The sequence below is a fragment of the Leuciscus leuciscus genome, assembly GCF_965113295.1.
Source record: "Leuciscus leuciscus genome assembly, chromosome: 20".
Lineage (NCBI taxonomy): Eukaryota > Metazoa > Chordata > Actinopteri > Cypriniformes > Leuciscidae > Leuciscus > Leuciscus leuciscus.
In genome coordinates, this window is record NC_138744.1 from 19,321,013 (window position 1) to 19,333,985 (window position 12,973).

Consider the following 12,973-nt stretch of genomic DNA (forward strand, 5'->3'; position numbering starts at 1 on the left):
TTTTTTATGTCAAGTCAACTGATCACTTTTTACAGTGAGTGATATGGAATAAAAGTGCAATTCTGCAAAAACACTTACATCGTAAATTGATTTCTGAAAACATCCTGCAAACATTTTCCAACACACAATGCCAAAGATAACTCCTGATATTCAAACTTTCTCAACCAGTTTCAATTGTTCAACATGCACACACAAGGATATAAATATATATATTTTTGCCAAATGAAAGAATGAACCAAATTGCTCCCTAAAATTCTTTTATTTCTTATTAATTTAAATAACTTAAATGGCCACAAAATGCCCCATTGTTTATCCACAAGCTTTCGAAACACTGGCAAACTGTTTCAGCAACATCCTGCCCAAAGTTTATATGTTAGAGGATCTTTTGGAACCGAAGGCCGAAAGTGTAACAATGGGCAACAGACTACCAGAGAAGATTCCTTAACAGCCTTTTGATTGAGAGACCAGTAGAGCCAGAGGTAAATGCAGCTGTGGTCATATAACAGCGGGTAAATGTTCTTATTGACAACAAGTATAATTAAACAAATCTATTTCAAAGATGAGACAGATTGAACACCACTTCTGGCTAATTTCATGATTAACTATTTGCCCCATTGCTCTATCTCAGCTGGCATAAAGGCTTCAAGAATTCTCTCTCAAGCATCAGTGTAGGGTAAAATCAGCCTTTCACTTAAAAACGGAAAAAGGCCTTTTTAAAAGTGACCAACAAAATATAAAAGAACAGACAAATTGAGTAAAAACTGGAAACAAATAAAATAAAAATACCACACAAATATGCACTCACAAAAAAACATTAAAAACAGATTTTTCATGAATAATATTCAGACCACAATTTTGAACCCCTTCTCTGTTATTCCTGATCTTGCATCTTTCATCACAAACACAACGATCATATCCTGTGCAATGTACTTTTCTTCATTAAACCCCTGAAAAAACCTCATCTGTAACTTAATGGGTTCAGTCCAAATGCAATAGGACAGAATTACAGTAGCTGTCCCGTCACACCCGCTATCTAAATACATTACATCAAAATCCTGCTGATGGTCATTACATAATGCTAGAGGCCACAAATTAATTTGTCCAAAAACTTTTACTACTTTTTTCATATTCTGAACAATTGTAAAACATTTGACAGACAGATGAAAAACCCTTTTTGTCAGTGAAAGAGATAATTGCCACAAGGACAGTTCAAGTCCTGAGAGTAAGTTGAAAAGAGACATCCGAACAAAAACGAGAGGAGTGATCTGGTAGGAGCATGAGAAAATTAATGTGCTATCCTAAAACGGTATAACAGTTTAAGGAGGTGAAAAGGGGGTCTGCACACTTCAATATTTATATGTACACAAAAAACACATTTTCATTCTCTTTTATAGCCGCCTCAGAGCTCGTTTTTTATCTGTTTTCTTCTTTGCAACTATATTAGTATTGCTACTACTTGTGCCGCTGGAGCTGCCGTTTGAGTTGTTGACGCCAGTAGCCATTGTTGCCAAACCAGCCCCGGCTACACGTTTGTTTGGGTCTCCTGCATGTTTCTTAGGTTGGGGTCCATCAGCGGGCTCCTGAGGGGCCCCTGAAGTGCCTCCCATAGCGTGGATCTCTGTTAGAAGGCGAGCACGGGATGCATACTCCTTATAGTCCTCCAAAAGTAACCTCCCAGCCTCTTCGTTCAGAGCCGACTCTGGGTTAGGATGGATTAGAAGGCACTTGATGGTCTGTGACAGAAACGGAGAATTAGAGGGGTGTGGGTGATTCATAAGAGATGCATAATACATATATGTAGGTCCTACATTAAGAAGTTCACAATTTCTCAATATTACGAAGATCTGATGATGACAAAATTCCTGTTTCCATGGCCACATCTAGACTTGGCTGAAATTGTGGTCAGTTATACAATACAGCTACTCTTGAAATATCAATACTCTTTTTATATATACATTTACACTGACCATGACATTCAAGTCTGTTACAACCGTGTCAAACGAACCGAACTGAAAGGAAGATTCAATGTCAAAATACATAAAGGATTTTATAAATACAATGGGACGTCTGCTAGAACTAATAAAAGGTTTATAAATAGCACAATTTAAATGATTGCTATTTTGCTTGTTTCTTGAGCCCCAAATCAGTACATTAAAATAATTTCTGAAGGATCATGTGACACTGAAGACCAGAATAAAATGACTTTTGTTGATCAAATAAATGCAGTTGTGGTGAGCATAACATTAAAAGGAAAAATGTGATCCTTTACTCACCTTCAAGTTTTAAAACTGTATAATTTTCCTCCTGTTGAACACAAAAGATGATATTTTAAAGAATGTCGATAACCAGACAGTTTACGATAGCCACTGACTTCCATAGTAGGAAAATAAATACTATGGAAGTCAATGGCTACCGTCAACTGTCTGGTTAACATTCTTTAAAATATCTTGTGTTCAACTGAAGAAAGAAAATCGTATGAGTTTGGAAAAACTTGAGGATGAGTAAATGACAAAACTTTTATTTTTGGGTAAACTATCCCTTTAAAGGATTAGTTCACCTCAAAATGAAACTTTCCTGATAAATTCACTCACCCCAATGCCATGACTTTCTTTCTACAGTGGAAAGAAATTAAGCTTTTTGAGGAAAACATTTCAGGATTTTTCTACACACAAAAGGACTTCAAATGGCAACCAGTTCAAATCAATGCAGTTTCAAGTGCTTCAAAGGGCTCTGCACGATCCCAGCTGAGGAATAGGGTCTTATCTAGCGAAACGATCGGTCATTTTCTAAAAAATAAAATAAAAATGTATATACTTTTTAACCACTATTGTTCGTCTTGTGCTGGTCTGCGACGCACCACGCATTGCATCATCACGTTGGAAAGGTCACGAGTCACGTCATCTTTCTAAATTATTTGTCTGTGTACTCCGGTTCAAAAAGGTAGGGAAGGGAGAAAAATTCCATCTCATTTTCTCTTCCAAATTCAAAATCGTCCGACATCTGTGTTTTAATTTATTATTAAATTCTTCTTTTTTGTGTGACCTTTCCAACGTGATGACGCAATGCGTGGCACGTCGCAGACCAGCACAAGACGAACAATTATGGTTAAAAAGTATATAAATTATTTTTTTTAGAAAATGACCGATCTTTTCGCTAGATAAGACCCTTATTTCTCGACTGGGATCGTGCAGAGCCCAGACCTGCCAACCTTGCAAATTTTTTTTGCGTATCGCCGACGGGGGGGTATTGTATGGGCGGTTTGGACGACGACACACATGCGTTATATAATTGCATTGCATATAATGTGTGCTGGTCAACTAGTCTAAAATTAAGAAACCCTTAGAACACAGTAAAAAATAAAAAAAAAAAATAAAAAAAAACATGAAAAAAGATAAAACATAGGAACATTGTGTACAATTAAGATAGGCTAATTTATTTATTTTCCAATATCCAAATATGATACTAAATACCACAGGGCTTCTATTTGTGACGTGCTGTCTTTGCATTTAAACATTGCACATTTTAAACAGGACACGCATTAACTGAATAAATGTTAGCCAATACAAACATATTTATAGAAAACAGTTGACAATGAATAGACAGGAGTCCAATAATAGCATAACGAATCACTTATTCTAAAAATAATATAAAGTAACGTTATAAGTTCCAAATCCGACATAATGAGGGCTGTGTTAACAGTAAACGTCCGTCATTTAACGAATTTTAAAAGCAGGGATGGATAATACAAAATGCTTTTTGACAGAAAAAAAAAAACAAGCAAGAACAAAATTTAAATTTAGCCCGTCAATTTTAATTTTGCAATGATCTTCTCTCTCTGTGTGCGCGCGTCGGTGTTTGTGAGAGCTCGCGCAGAACTGATACAACGGTACTTTTTAATCCATAAGTAACTAACGCGCTAGTTTTCATTCAAAATAAATATGTAACATAATTAGGTAGGCTACTTTAGATATAATTAAGACAATAACGTAACGCATACGTTTCTCAACACTGAGAATGAATGACTAAATAAACGCCTGTTTCTCCAGACTCGCGCTTATCAGTAGGCTAACGTTAATCGACAAATCACAGCACTTTCATAATCACTAAGCCATAGCGATTTCAAGATTTATAGTTCAGCATTACTTGAGCATTTTATTATTTGCATGACTGAATGATGTCTTCCTCTTTTCTGAGTGACCATGAATAACTTAACGGAGTATTTTAAGATAATCCATGCGATCATCGAATCCATAAGATTAAGTTAACTCAACAATCAACTTTCCACATCGACCCCAGGCCGTTTACCTTCAGGAGTCAGAAGTACTGTACTGTCCTCGCTTATGACATCAGTCAGACGGCGGCCGCGGGAGTGGAAGGGGGATCGAGCGGGAATCTTTATTGGTGTCGATTTTCAGTCTCTTTTTAATGATAGGCCTTACGCATCTGTCAATCATCCCCGCTTGCTATTTGGGGAATGAACCCAGCGCTATGATTGGTCGAACTTTTCTTCTTTTGCTGTAGCTTGATTTGAGGACAGCGCGTGCACTGTGCACAGAGGCGTTACCAGGTTTTTGCGTAGTTTAGAGTGACAAATCGTACCAGCGTACTTTGAAGTCAAAATGCGTATCCGCTACGCAAAATGCGTACAGGTTGGCAGGTCTGAGAGCCCTTTGAAGCACTACGAAGCCCTTTGAAATGGCATTGATTTGAACCTCAACATTCTGGTTGCCATTGAAGTCCATTGTGTGGAGAAAAATCCTGAAATGTTTCCCTCAAAATACTTAATTTATTTTCCACTGAAGAAAGAAAGACATGAACATCTTGGACGGCATTGGGGTGAGTAAATTATCAGGAAGTTTTCATTTTGAGGTGAACTAATCCTTTAATGACCAAAAACTTTACACACACAGTGAGACACATAAATCGGATATTGTGGCAGAGCTTCAGAGACTATACATTTCAGAAAGTAATCATTTAATTGGTATTGCCAAGATGTTAGAGAGGTAAACAAAAAAATCCTTGGTTATATTTAGGGCTTTTTTTTTTTTTAGCAGTTTAGTCTAGGTTTAAAGGGACAGTGTCCCTTTACAAAAAGAGTCAAACGGCACTTACTAGCAATACATGTCTCAGGCCCAGCTCTGCCTTCCAGTCTCTCTTCAGTACATTGACACAGATCTCACCCTTGTGCCCAACATTAGGATGAAAAATCTTTGTGAGGAAATAGCCCCTGGGAGGTGCAGCAGGAAAATCCTTCCCAAGGACCAAACGCATCCTGAACACCCCCCCTGCATAGGGAGTTCCTTCTGTTGTGTAAAAGGGGAAAACAAAGTTTAAAATGTAAGCAAAGGACCTTATAAAAACAAGAAACGACCTCTTATAAACTGCACTTCTCACCTGGTCCCTCAATGGCAGTGTGCAGTTCTGTGATATCCTCTTCACTGGGGTAGATTTTGATCCCCTCCGGAGGGTCTGCTGCCAAGGCGGAAACCTCTTTATACACGAGTCTCAACACTTGAGGCGGCAAGTTCTCAACGTTTGAATTCTACAAGGAAAAAACAAAACAAAAGAACAGCTCACAAACAATTACAGCATTAGTTGCTACAAATCGACATTTGCTGGTAAAGCTGAGCAGTTCATGACATGACAAAAAAGACGGCTTAAAGGGATAGTTCACCCAAAAATGAAAATTGTCATTACTTATTCACCCTCAAGTTGTTCCAAACCTGTAAGTGTTTCTTATTTCTGTTGAACACAAAAGATGATATTTTGAAGAATGTTGGTTACCAGAGAGTTTACAGCACCCATTGACATCCATTGTAAGTAATAAAAAAAATAGTATGGAAGTCAATGGCTACCGTCAACTGTTTGGTTCACAACGTTCTTTAAAATATCTTTTGTGTTCAAAAGGAAGAAGAAACTCATACAGGTTTGGAACATCATGAAGGTGAGTAAATGACATTTTTTATTTTTGGGTGAACTATTCCTTTAAATTATTACATTTGTAGTACATTTCATAGCACAAACCGCAAACATAACTCGCTGAAAATGAATGGCACACGATCAGTGAAATTTAGCTAGCAACAGATAGTTTGACATCAGTAACGTTACAGTGAAATCTGTTCGGTAAATCAAAACAGTGAGAATAGTATAAATAAAAGTAAACAATCTACAAGAAATTAAATCAACCATGTATGAAAAATCAAGTTTCAGTTGTACATTAAGTTAAAGCTTGTAACGTATGCTAATGAACAAGATACACTGCTAAAAAGTAACGAAAATAAATAGAAAATATTTTTTTTCTTATATTAACCAAACAGTTGAAAGCATCACTCATTGGCGCACAGTTTAAACGTACCATTTCCAGCTGTGTGGGGTTTTCTGATAGCCTCAAATGAGAAAGCTCAGGAAACTGCTACCAAACCAGCGACTACACTGATCTGGTGATCTAGAACTAACGTTAGATATACGGAAACCAATATAACGAATCTAAAAGTTGCAACCAATCAAGATTGCGAAATATATTAAGACGGTTAAAGAGTATGTAAATGCGCTAAATCTAAATTTCACTATATTGTCGGTCGGCTTGCTAGTGTTGCTATCAAACCAGGCTAAGCTAACGGTGGGCTTGCTAAGTAATGTAGATGTCTGGCTATTCTTCAGAGCTTTCCCTTGTGAAACTGCTATCCGATGTTGTCCTCATAAGAAGTCTGCCATGTAAAGATTTTAAAGTCCAATGTGTTGTCAGTTTCGTCTCTGATAAAGTTGATTTGTTCGATAGCTAACTGTCACAGACGGCTACTGTAGCCTGTTACAAGCTAGCAGTCTTTGACACAGGAACAAAAATACAATTCGTCTAAGAAGCAGTTCGAAAGATGTTTAACCAATCAGAATGCGAGAAAGACTGCATGTGCTCAACGATCAAATTCATCTAACCAATCAGAAGCTTTTGTTGCGCTGACGTAGAAGCCCTTGGAGACCTCACGGACCAGAGAAAGTTGAGAATGCGAAAAATGCTCTTTGGTAATAGGTGCGTTTGAATAACTCGTGCCCTCCCAAAGGCAGGGACACATGTTGTTTCAATTGATGATCCAATGAAAGACTTAAGCGTGAAGTGTCACTCTGCAAAAATGTTGTTTAACCTAAATTACTTTTAAATCTAACCTGCTATAATGAGCCATCTCTTGTAGTGTGTAACGCGATAGTGCTTTGGTACAATCCACCCAAAATGTACATGTAAAACTAATTTGTAAAAGCTATTTATATAAACGATTTACAGTTTTTTAAGTTACATGCTTAATATTGATCATTTACATTATCAGTTATGCATTTATCTTGCCCGCCTCTAAAAATGTAGTTAAAACTAGTATTTTTAATCAGTCATTTAGATCATCATTATTACTGATTTAATCAAGCCTGCTAATAAATAAGTGACTGAGAAGTTAGAACCCACAAAACAATCAGACAATACAAATGTTTGTAGTACTACTTAAAGGCCGCTAGAGAGCAATCGATTCGTTGTTTGCGCTAATTTGAGTGTTGTATTTTTTAGTCGTAAAAAACTTTGTAGATTGTTTACAACACACAAGGCACGACATTTTACAAAATATAAAGTTTAAATTATACAGCAAAAAAAAAAAAAAAAAAAGTAAAAATATAAAGGCACCGTAGACTATCATTTAAAAAGTTCTGCATCATTTATCTATTCATATTATATTTAATAATAAGCTGATTTTTAACATGTATACAATGCACTATTACAGTATTGTTTACATGTATAAAATAGTAAAAGAAAATTGCTTTGGAGCCAGACCATTTTATTTTATATACTATATTACTATATTGATCTTCCTCAATGCATTTCCTTATTCTGTCCCATTTGTATTTTAAAAATAAATAATTTTGCTTAGGCAAAAGAGGATTTTTATTTGTATAGCAGTATTTATACAGTATTATAACAGCGCCCCACTGTGGAGCTCACATGACTCCTCCTTGACCTCACGGGGCGTTCCCTCAACTCAACAACAACACAACTTCCGGCCGATCCTCACGGACAACAATCGATAGCGTCCTCCTGTCAGAGATTATTGTTGGTGTAGTTATCAACAGGGGAGTTTGAATGGAACAATAAAGATTAGTTTCGTCTCGGTGGTAATAGTTTTACTGTGGATAAAACATTGCACTGCGGATTCTGTCTTCCAGAAGGTATGATTATGATGATGTTGTATTCAGTCATGTGCTGTCCACTCGCGTGAACGAGACTACATGATGTGTTCTTTCTTGGGCGTATTTATGTTAATCGACGGGCTTAATGTACTTGTAATGGCAGGGCGAGTATGAGCGAGGGCGAGGTGTTTCATGAGAAACAGAGACTGGAGCTGTGCGCCATCCATGCCTTGAACAACGTGCTTCAGGAGAGAGTTTTCACCAAGGAGACAGCAGATGACATCTGCAAGCGGTGAGCGGCGCGCTTCACATCATATACAGTCACTAGGATATCACAATTTACCGATCTTATTTTTAATGTACTATTGCAGTATTTATTATAAAAATAACACAATTTATATATATATAAATATTTATCCGTGTACAACTCATCTGTCCTGGTAATCTTAAATTAAAAAATAACTTCCCCTTGCAATGACTTCTCTTCTCCGATGACGTGTTTACTGGCGCGAGGGTGGGACATCCTGTCAATCACATGAAATCACAGCAATAGAAAACAATCAATTAAACAATCAAAAACAATCAAATCCTGATGGACAAAATCAAGCCCGTTTTATAGTTTTTCTTGTTCGAGAAGCCACTTCACTCGAATATATATATAAAAAAAGTTGCTGGAATATTGCCATGATTTGTCGTCCTACATGGTTGTTTAAGAAATGAAAAGCTACACACTCCATCAATTAGGGTTAAAAGAATGGTTGCCAAACATATAACATTTTAGAAACTGCAATAATCACTGCAAAAATAATGCAATCAGACGTCAGTATACGTATACATCACAATAGGGAAGAAAAGTCTATTGCAACTTCCGTTGCTGTTTCCGTTGTCTCTTCTCAGTCTTGTGCTATCTACTCAAAGTCGAAGTTGTCTGATTTGTTTCTTGCAGGCTTGCCCCACAATGTGTGATGAACCCACACCGCTCAGTTTTGGGCACAGGAAACTATGACGTCAATGTCATCATGGCAGCTTTGCAGAGTCGGGGGCTCGCTGCAGTTTGGTGGGACAAACGCAAGTGAGTGTGACTTTGTTAATCATGAGCTTAATGATGATCATAAAAGGTGCTTTCACTTTTCTCCATTTCTGTCACACACTATAGGTCAATACAGAATTTGTGCCTGGACAAAATTGAAGGCTTCATTTTGAATGTCCCATCAAGGGTGTCACTGGGATTTGTGTCTCTCCCACTGAGACGCAGACACTGGCTGGCAGTACGGGACGTCAATGGGCAGTTCTATAACCTAGACTCTAAATTAAAGGGGCCTGCCTGTATAGGTGGAGAAACCGAACTCAGGTGAGACTTTAACTCAGACTTAGTTATTTTTCTAGAACTTCGAAACTACTTAATAAAAAGTGAAAAAGTTACAGTGACATGTTGAAGGCCAAGTATGGCAACCCACACTCGGAATTTGTCCTCTGCATTTAACCCATCCAAGTTAGTGCACACACAATAAGAATAGTGAGTAATGAACACACACTAGGGCTGTCACTTTTGAGAAAAATCTAATCCGAACGGATATCGAATATCAAGCAATGTATTCGAATATCTACGAGTAAAATGTAAAATGAAGTTAACGAACAACTCGATCAATCAAGAAACGCCACATGGTCGCTGAATGTCACTGGGCTTCATGAAGAGTTTTTCTTTTGCGTGAAAAAGCCGTTCGCCGGAGATGCGTTAAAAGATAGCGGAGTGCATTCATGATTAGGCTACCGGTATAATAATCCTCCTGGCGCCAGGTCTGAGTGAGTGATCTTACCTTTGTTCTTTGATTAACATTAATGACACTTTAAGACCAGCCGCTGCTGACAGAGACGCGATCTGACACGCGTCCCATTTTCTCACAAATCTCTACGTTCATTTAAGACTTTATTTAAATAATTTAAGACTGCTCTTATGAGGACACTCGACAAAACGGACATTTGGCATAATGTGTGTTATGGTTTGTTCAAGCCCGAAAGAGAACTCGATACTGACACGCGTCTTCTCTGTGGGTCGTGTGTGTGTGTGTGTGTGTGTGTGTGTGTGTGGGTGTGTAATAGGCAGGAATTACAGCGCAGTCTCTTTATTCTTGTCGTTATCTTCCATTTTCAAAACAAGCTGGCTATTGGCTATTATTCGCTTGATTTGGTCATGGGCCTACACTACAATACGTTTAGAGCGGCCGGATGAGATGGCAAACAATAAAATAAAAAGTAAACGTCTAATCAATCATAGACTGTAAAAAATGCGCAAAACATGGCACTTTAAAAATGGATAGTTTATTTATAGTTCGATTTTTGGATATTTCACGTCATGTTCGAATGCATAATCGAATATCGAATAAAAAGTGACAGCCCTAACACACACCCGGGGTTAGGTGCCTTTCTCAAGGGCACATAAGTAATTTCCTGCCAGTATTGAGAATCGAACCCGCATCCTTCGAGTTACCAGTCTTGACTTTCTAACCATTAGGCCACGACTGCCCCCAGTAAATAAGAATTAACTTATTGATACATTTCTGCATGAAAACATTAGCGCATGTTTTTATAGCTAACAGGAGTGTACACAATGTGAACTGAGTAAAAAAGTCCATGTATTTCCAGATGTCACTGATAATCAGGGTATTGTTACCCAGACACAATTATAATGACACAGAACAGGTAATTTAATAAGAAAAAGAGCAGGATATAATGACAGGTCCATGGAAATATCACAGGACACAACAGACCTACAGTCAAACAACCGTTATGAATGTCCATGCGGGGCAATCCATTTTGAATTAGCAGCTTTTCAGGGCCAGCAATTGCTTGAATGGTGGGTTCATTATTATTCTTAAAGAAAAACACAAAAACTAGAAAAACACAACTAACCCTTTGCAGGTTCCCAATTAGCATTGAGTTTGAGCAGTACGTTTAAGAGTAACCTTGTATTGTTGTTATCGTTATCTAAAACTATTGAAAACATTTAAATTTGTTAATTGAAATAAAGCTGAAATGAAAATATAAATATTAGACTTGGAAAAAACTTGGAAACGTTGCCTTGGGAACTAACTGAAATACGTTTAAGTTGAGGAACTGGCATAAGACTAAAACTAAAACCGTAATAAAAAATAAATTAAAAGTATTTAGAAATATTCAAATAAAACAAAAACTATGACTCAAAACAAAAACAAAATGACTCAAAAGGCAGGGCACTATCACACAGAAAGGGCAATGAAAGGCAGGGTGGGTGATTTGTTCCAGAAACATTTCTTTGTTGTGCTGGTTGAAAGACTCTTCACATCCTGATAGCAATAATGGTCTAAATGTATTTATATGTGTATATATATCGTCTGTGGAAGGCATTGGACCATAAAATGTTCGTCCAAAATAAAATAATTGTATGGATATTAATATTAGAAATGTACAGACACTTGTATGCAATTATTAGCAAATGAATCCCAATAAATCTTGATCTTCATTCTTCTTCCTCCCAGGTCCTTTCTCATTGAACAGCTTTCTCAGGATGTTGCAGAGATGCTGCTTGTCGTTCAAAAGGAAGTAGACGACGATGGGACGTGGCTGAAACCAGATGACACCAGGAAGTGATTCAACCGAACATTCTCTCTCTCAGTGCGGCGTAATCGTGGAAGAGAAACATTGGAGCGCCGAAAAGCTTTATGGAGAGAGCGACACTACAGGAAGATGGCAGATTCATTCATAGACACTCACACACAAAGGGAAGTCTGAGAGAATGATCTAGTGTTTAAAGGGACATGTTTTCTCATATGAAGGAGCCTTCTATCTGAAGTCACACTGGCCGTGTGCTTGTGGGGAGACGCTACTATATCTGTGCCAGTCACTCTTCTCTTTCTCACTCTCTTTCTCTTTCTCTCAGGAACTACCATCTCTCTCTATATCTTTATCTATGCACTCCACTGCTGAAGTAGATCAAAAATGTGTGTCTTTGTTACAACTATGCACAGAAAAGGGTACTCTAGTGTTCAAATATGTATAATTCATTGCCTTTTAGACATCAGTGTACATCTTACTATGCATAAACAAGGGAGATAAGAGATTGTAGCTCTATCTCACATCCTTTACTCTTTCAAGCTTGATTGCAAACTGCCTCATTTACATCGACTCAGTGAAAACCACCAAACGGAGGGAGACTGAATACATTTGATTTGTGTTATTTATTTGAATTTTATTGAATTTCTACTTTGACTGTTTTAGCTCATGCAGTGCTTGTGGTAGTGTAGCAGAATGGAAGAGCTGTCTGAAATCGTCATTACGGCTACAAACACTTTTGTCATGTCTGAGCTGTTGCTTTTGTCTGATTACTAATGTTTGTTGATTAATGTTGTCCGAGCTGGGTTTTAATGTCATATAAATGATATTTAATCCAAGTCAATGATTCAGTCAGTTGAATTTCACAGAAATGATCGCATTAAGTGCAGAGCAGGGCATGGAATTTTAAAAATCTGCAATATAACACTTGATAATATTTTTCCCCCTTATAGCCGTCAGTGTCGATAATATGAAGGTTTTTGTTATTGGAAAAAATCACTGAAATTACAGAATGTGAAAAAAAAAACCTCCAAAACAGATTTTTTTAATATATTACTTTATACAATATTTTAGTATTATTTATATACAGATTGAATTTGCTTTTATGTTTATATTTTTAATTAATTAAAATAATTATAATTAGATAAATATTATTTAATTAACAAAAACAATTTTAATCTTTAGAATGTATTATATCGCCGTATTTATATAATATCTTTTA

The 12,973-nt window shown here is 37.0% G+C and overlaps 2 protein-coding genes across 2 annotated transcripts; one reads left to right on the plus strand and one right to left on the minus strand.

Annotated features, from left to right (window-relative positions):
- Nucleotides 1-240: 240 nt before the first annotated feature.
- On the minus strand, nt 241-6,842 carry ube2s (ubiquitin-conjugating enzyme E2S). Its single transcript, XM_082148833.1, has 4 exons — nt 6,356-6,842; nt 5,395-5,542; nt 5,113-5,303; nt 241-1,733 (listed from the first exon to the last, which is right to left on the minus strand). Exons 1-4 carry the CDS (start codon nt 6,356-6,358, stop codon nt 1,389-1,391), a joined length of 687 nt encoding a protein of 228 aa, XP_082004959.1. The 5' UTR covers nt 6,359-6,842; the 3' UTR covers nt 241-1,388.
- Nucleotides 6,843-8,012: 1,170 nt separating this feature from the next.
- josd2 (Josephin domain containing 2) lies at nt 8,013-12,590 on the plus strand. The gene is made up of 5 exons (XM_082149131.1): nt 8,013-8,202; nt 8,327-8,455; nt 9,110-9,235; nt 9,320-9,514; nt 11,679-12,590. Exons 2-5 carry the CDS (start codon nt 8,334-8,336, stop codon nt 11,788-11,790), a joined length of 555 nt encoding a protein of 184 aa, XP_082005257.1. The 5' UTR covers nt 8,013-8,202; nt 8,327-8,333; the 3' UTR covers nt 11,791-12,590.
- Nucleotides 12,591-12,973: the final 383 nt, after the last annotated feature.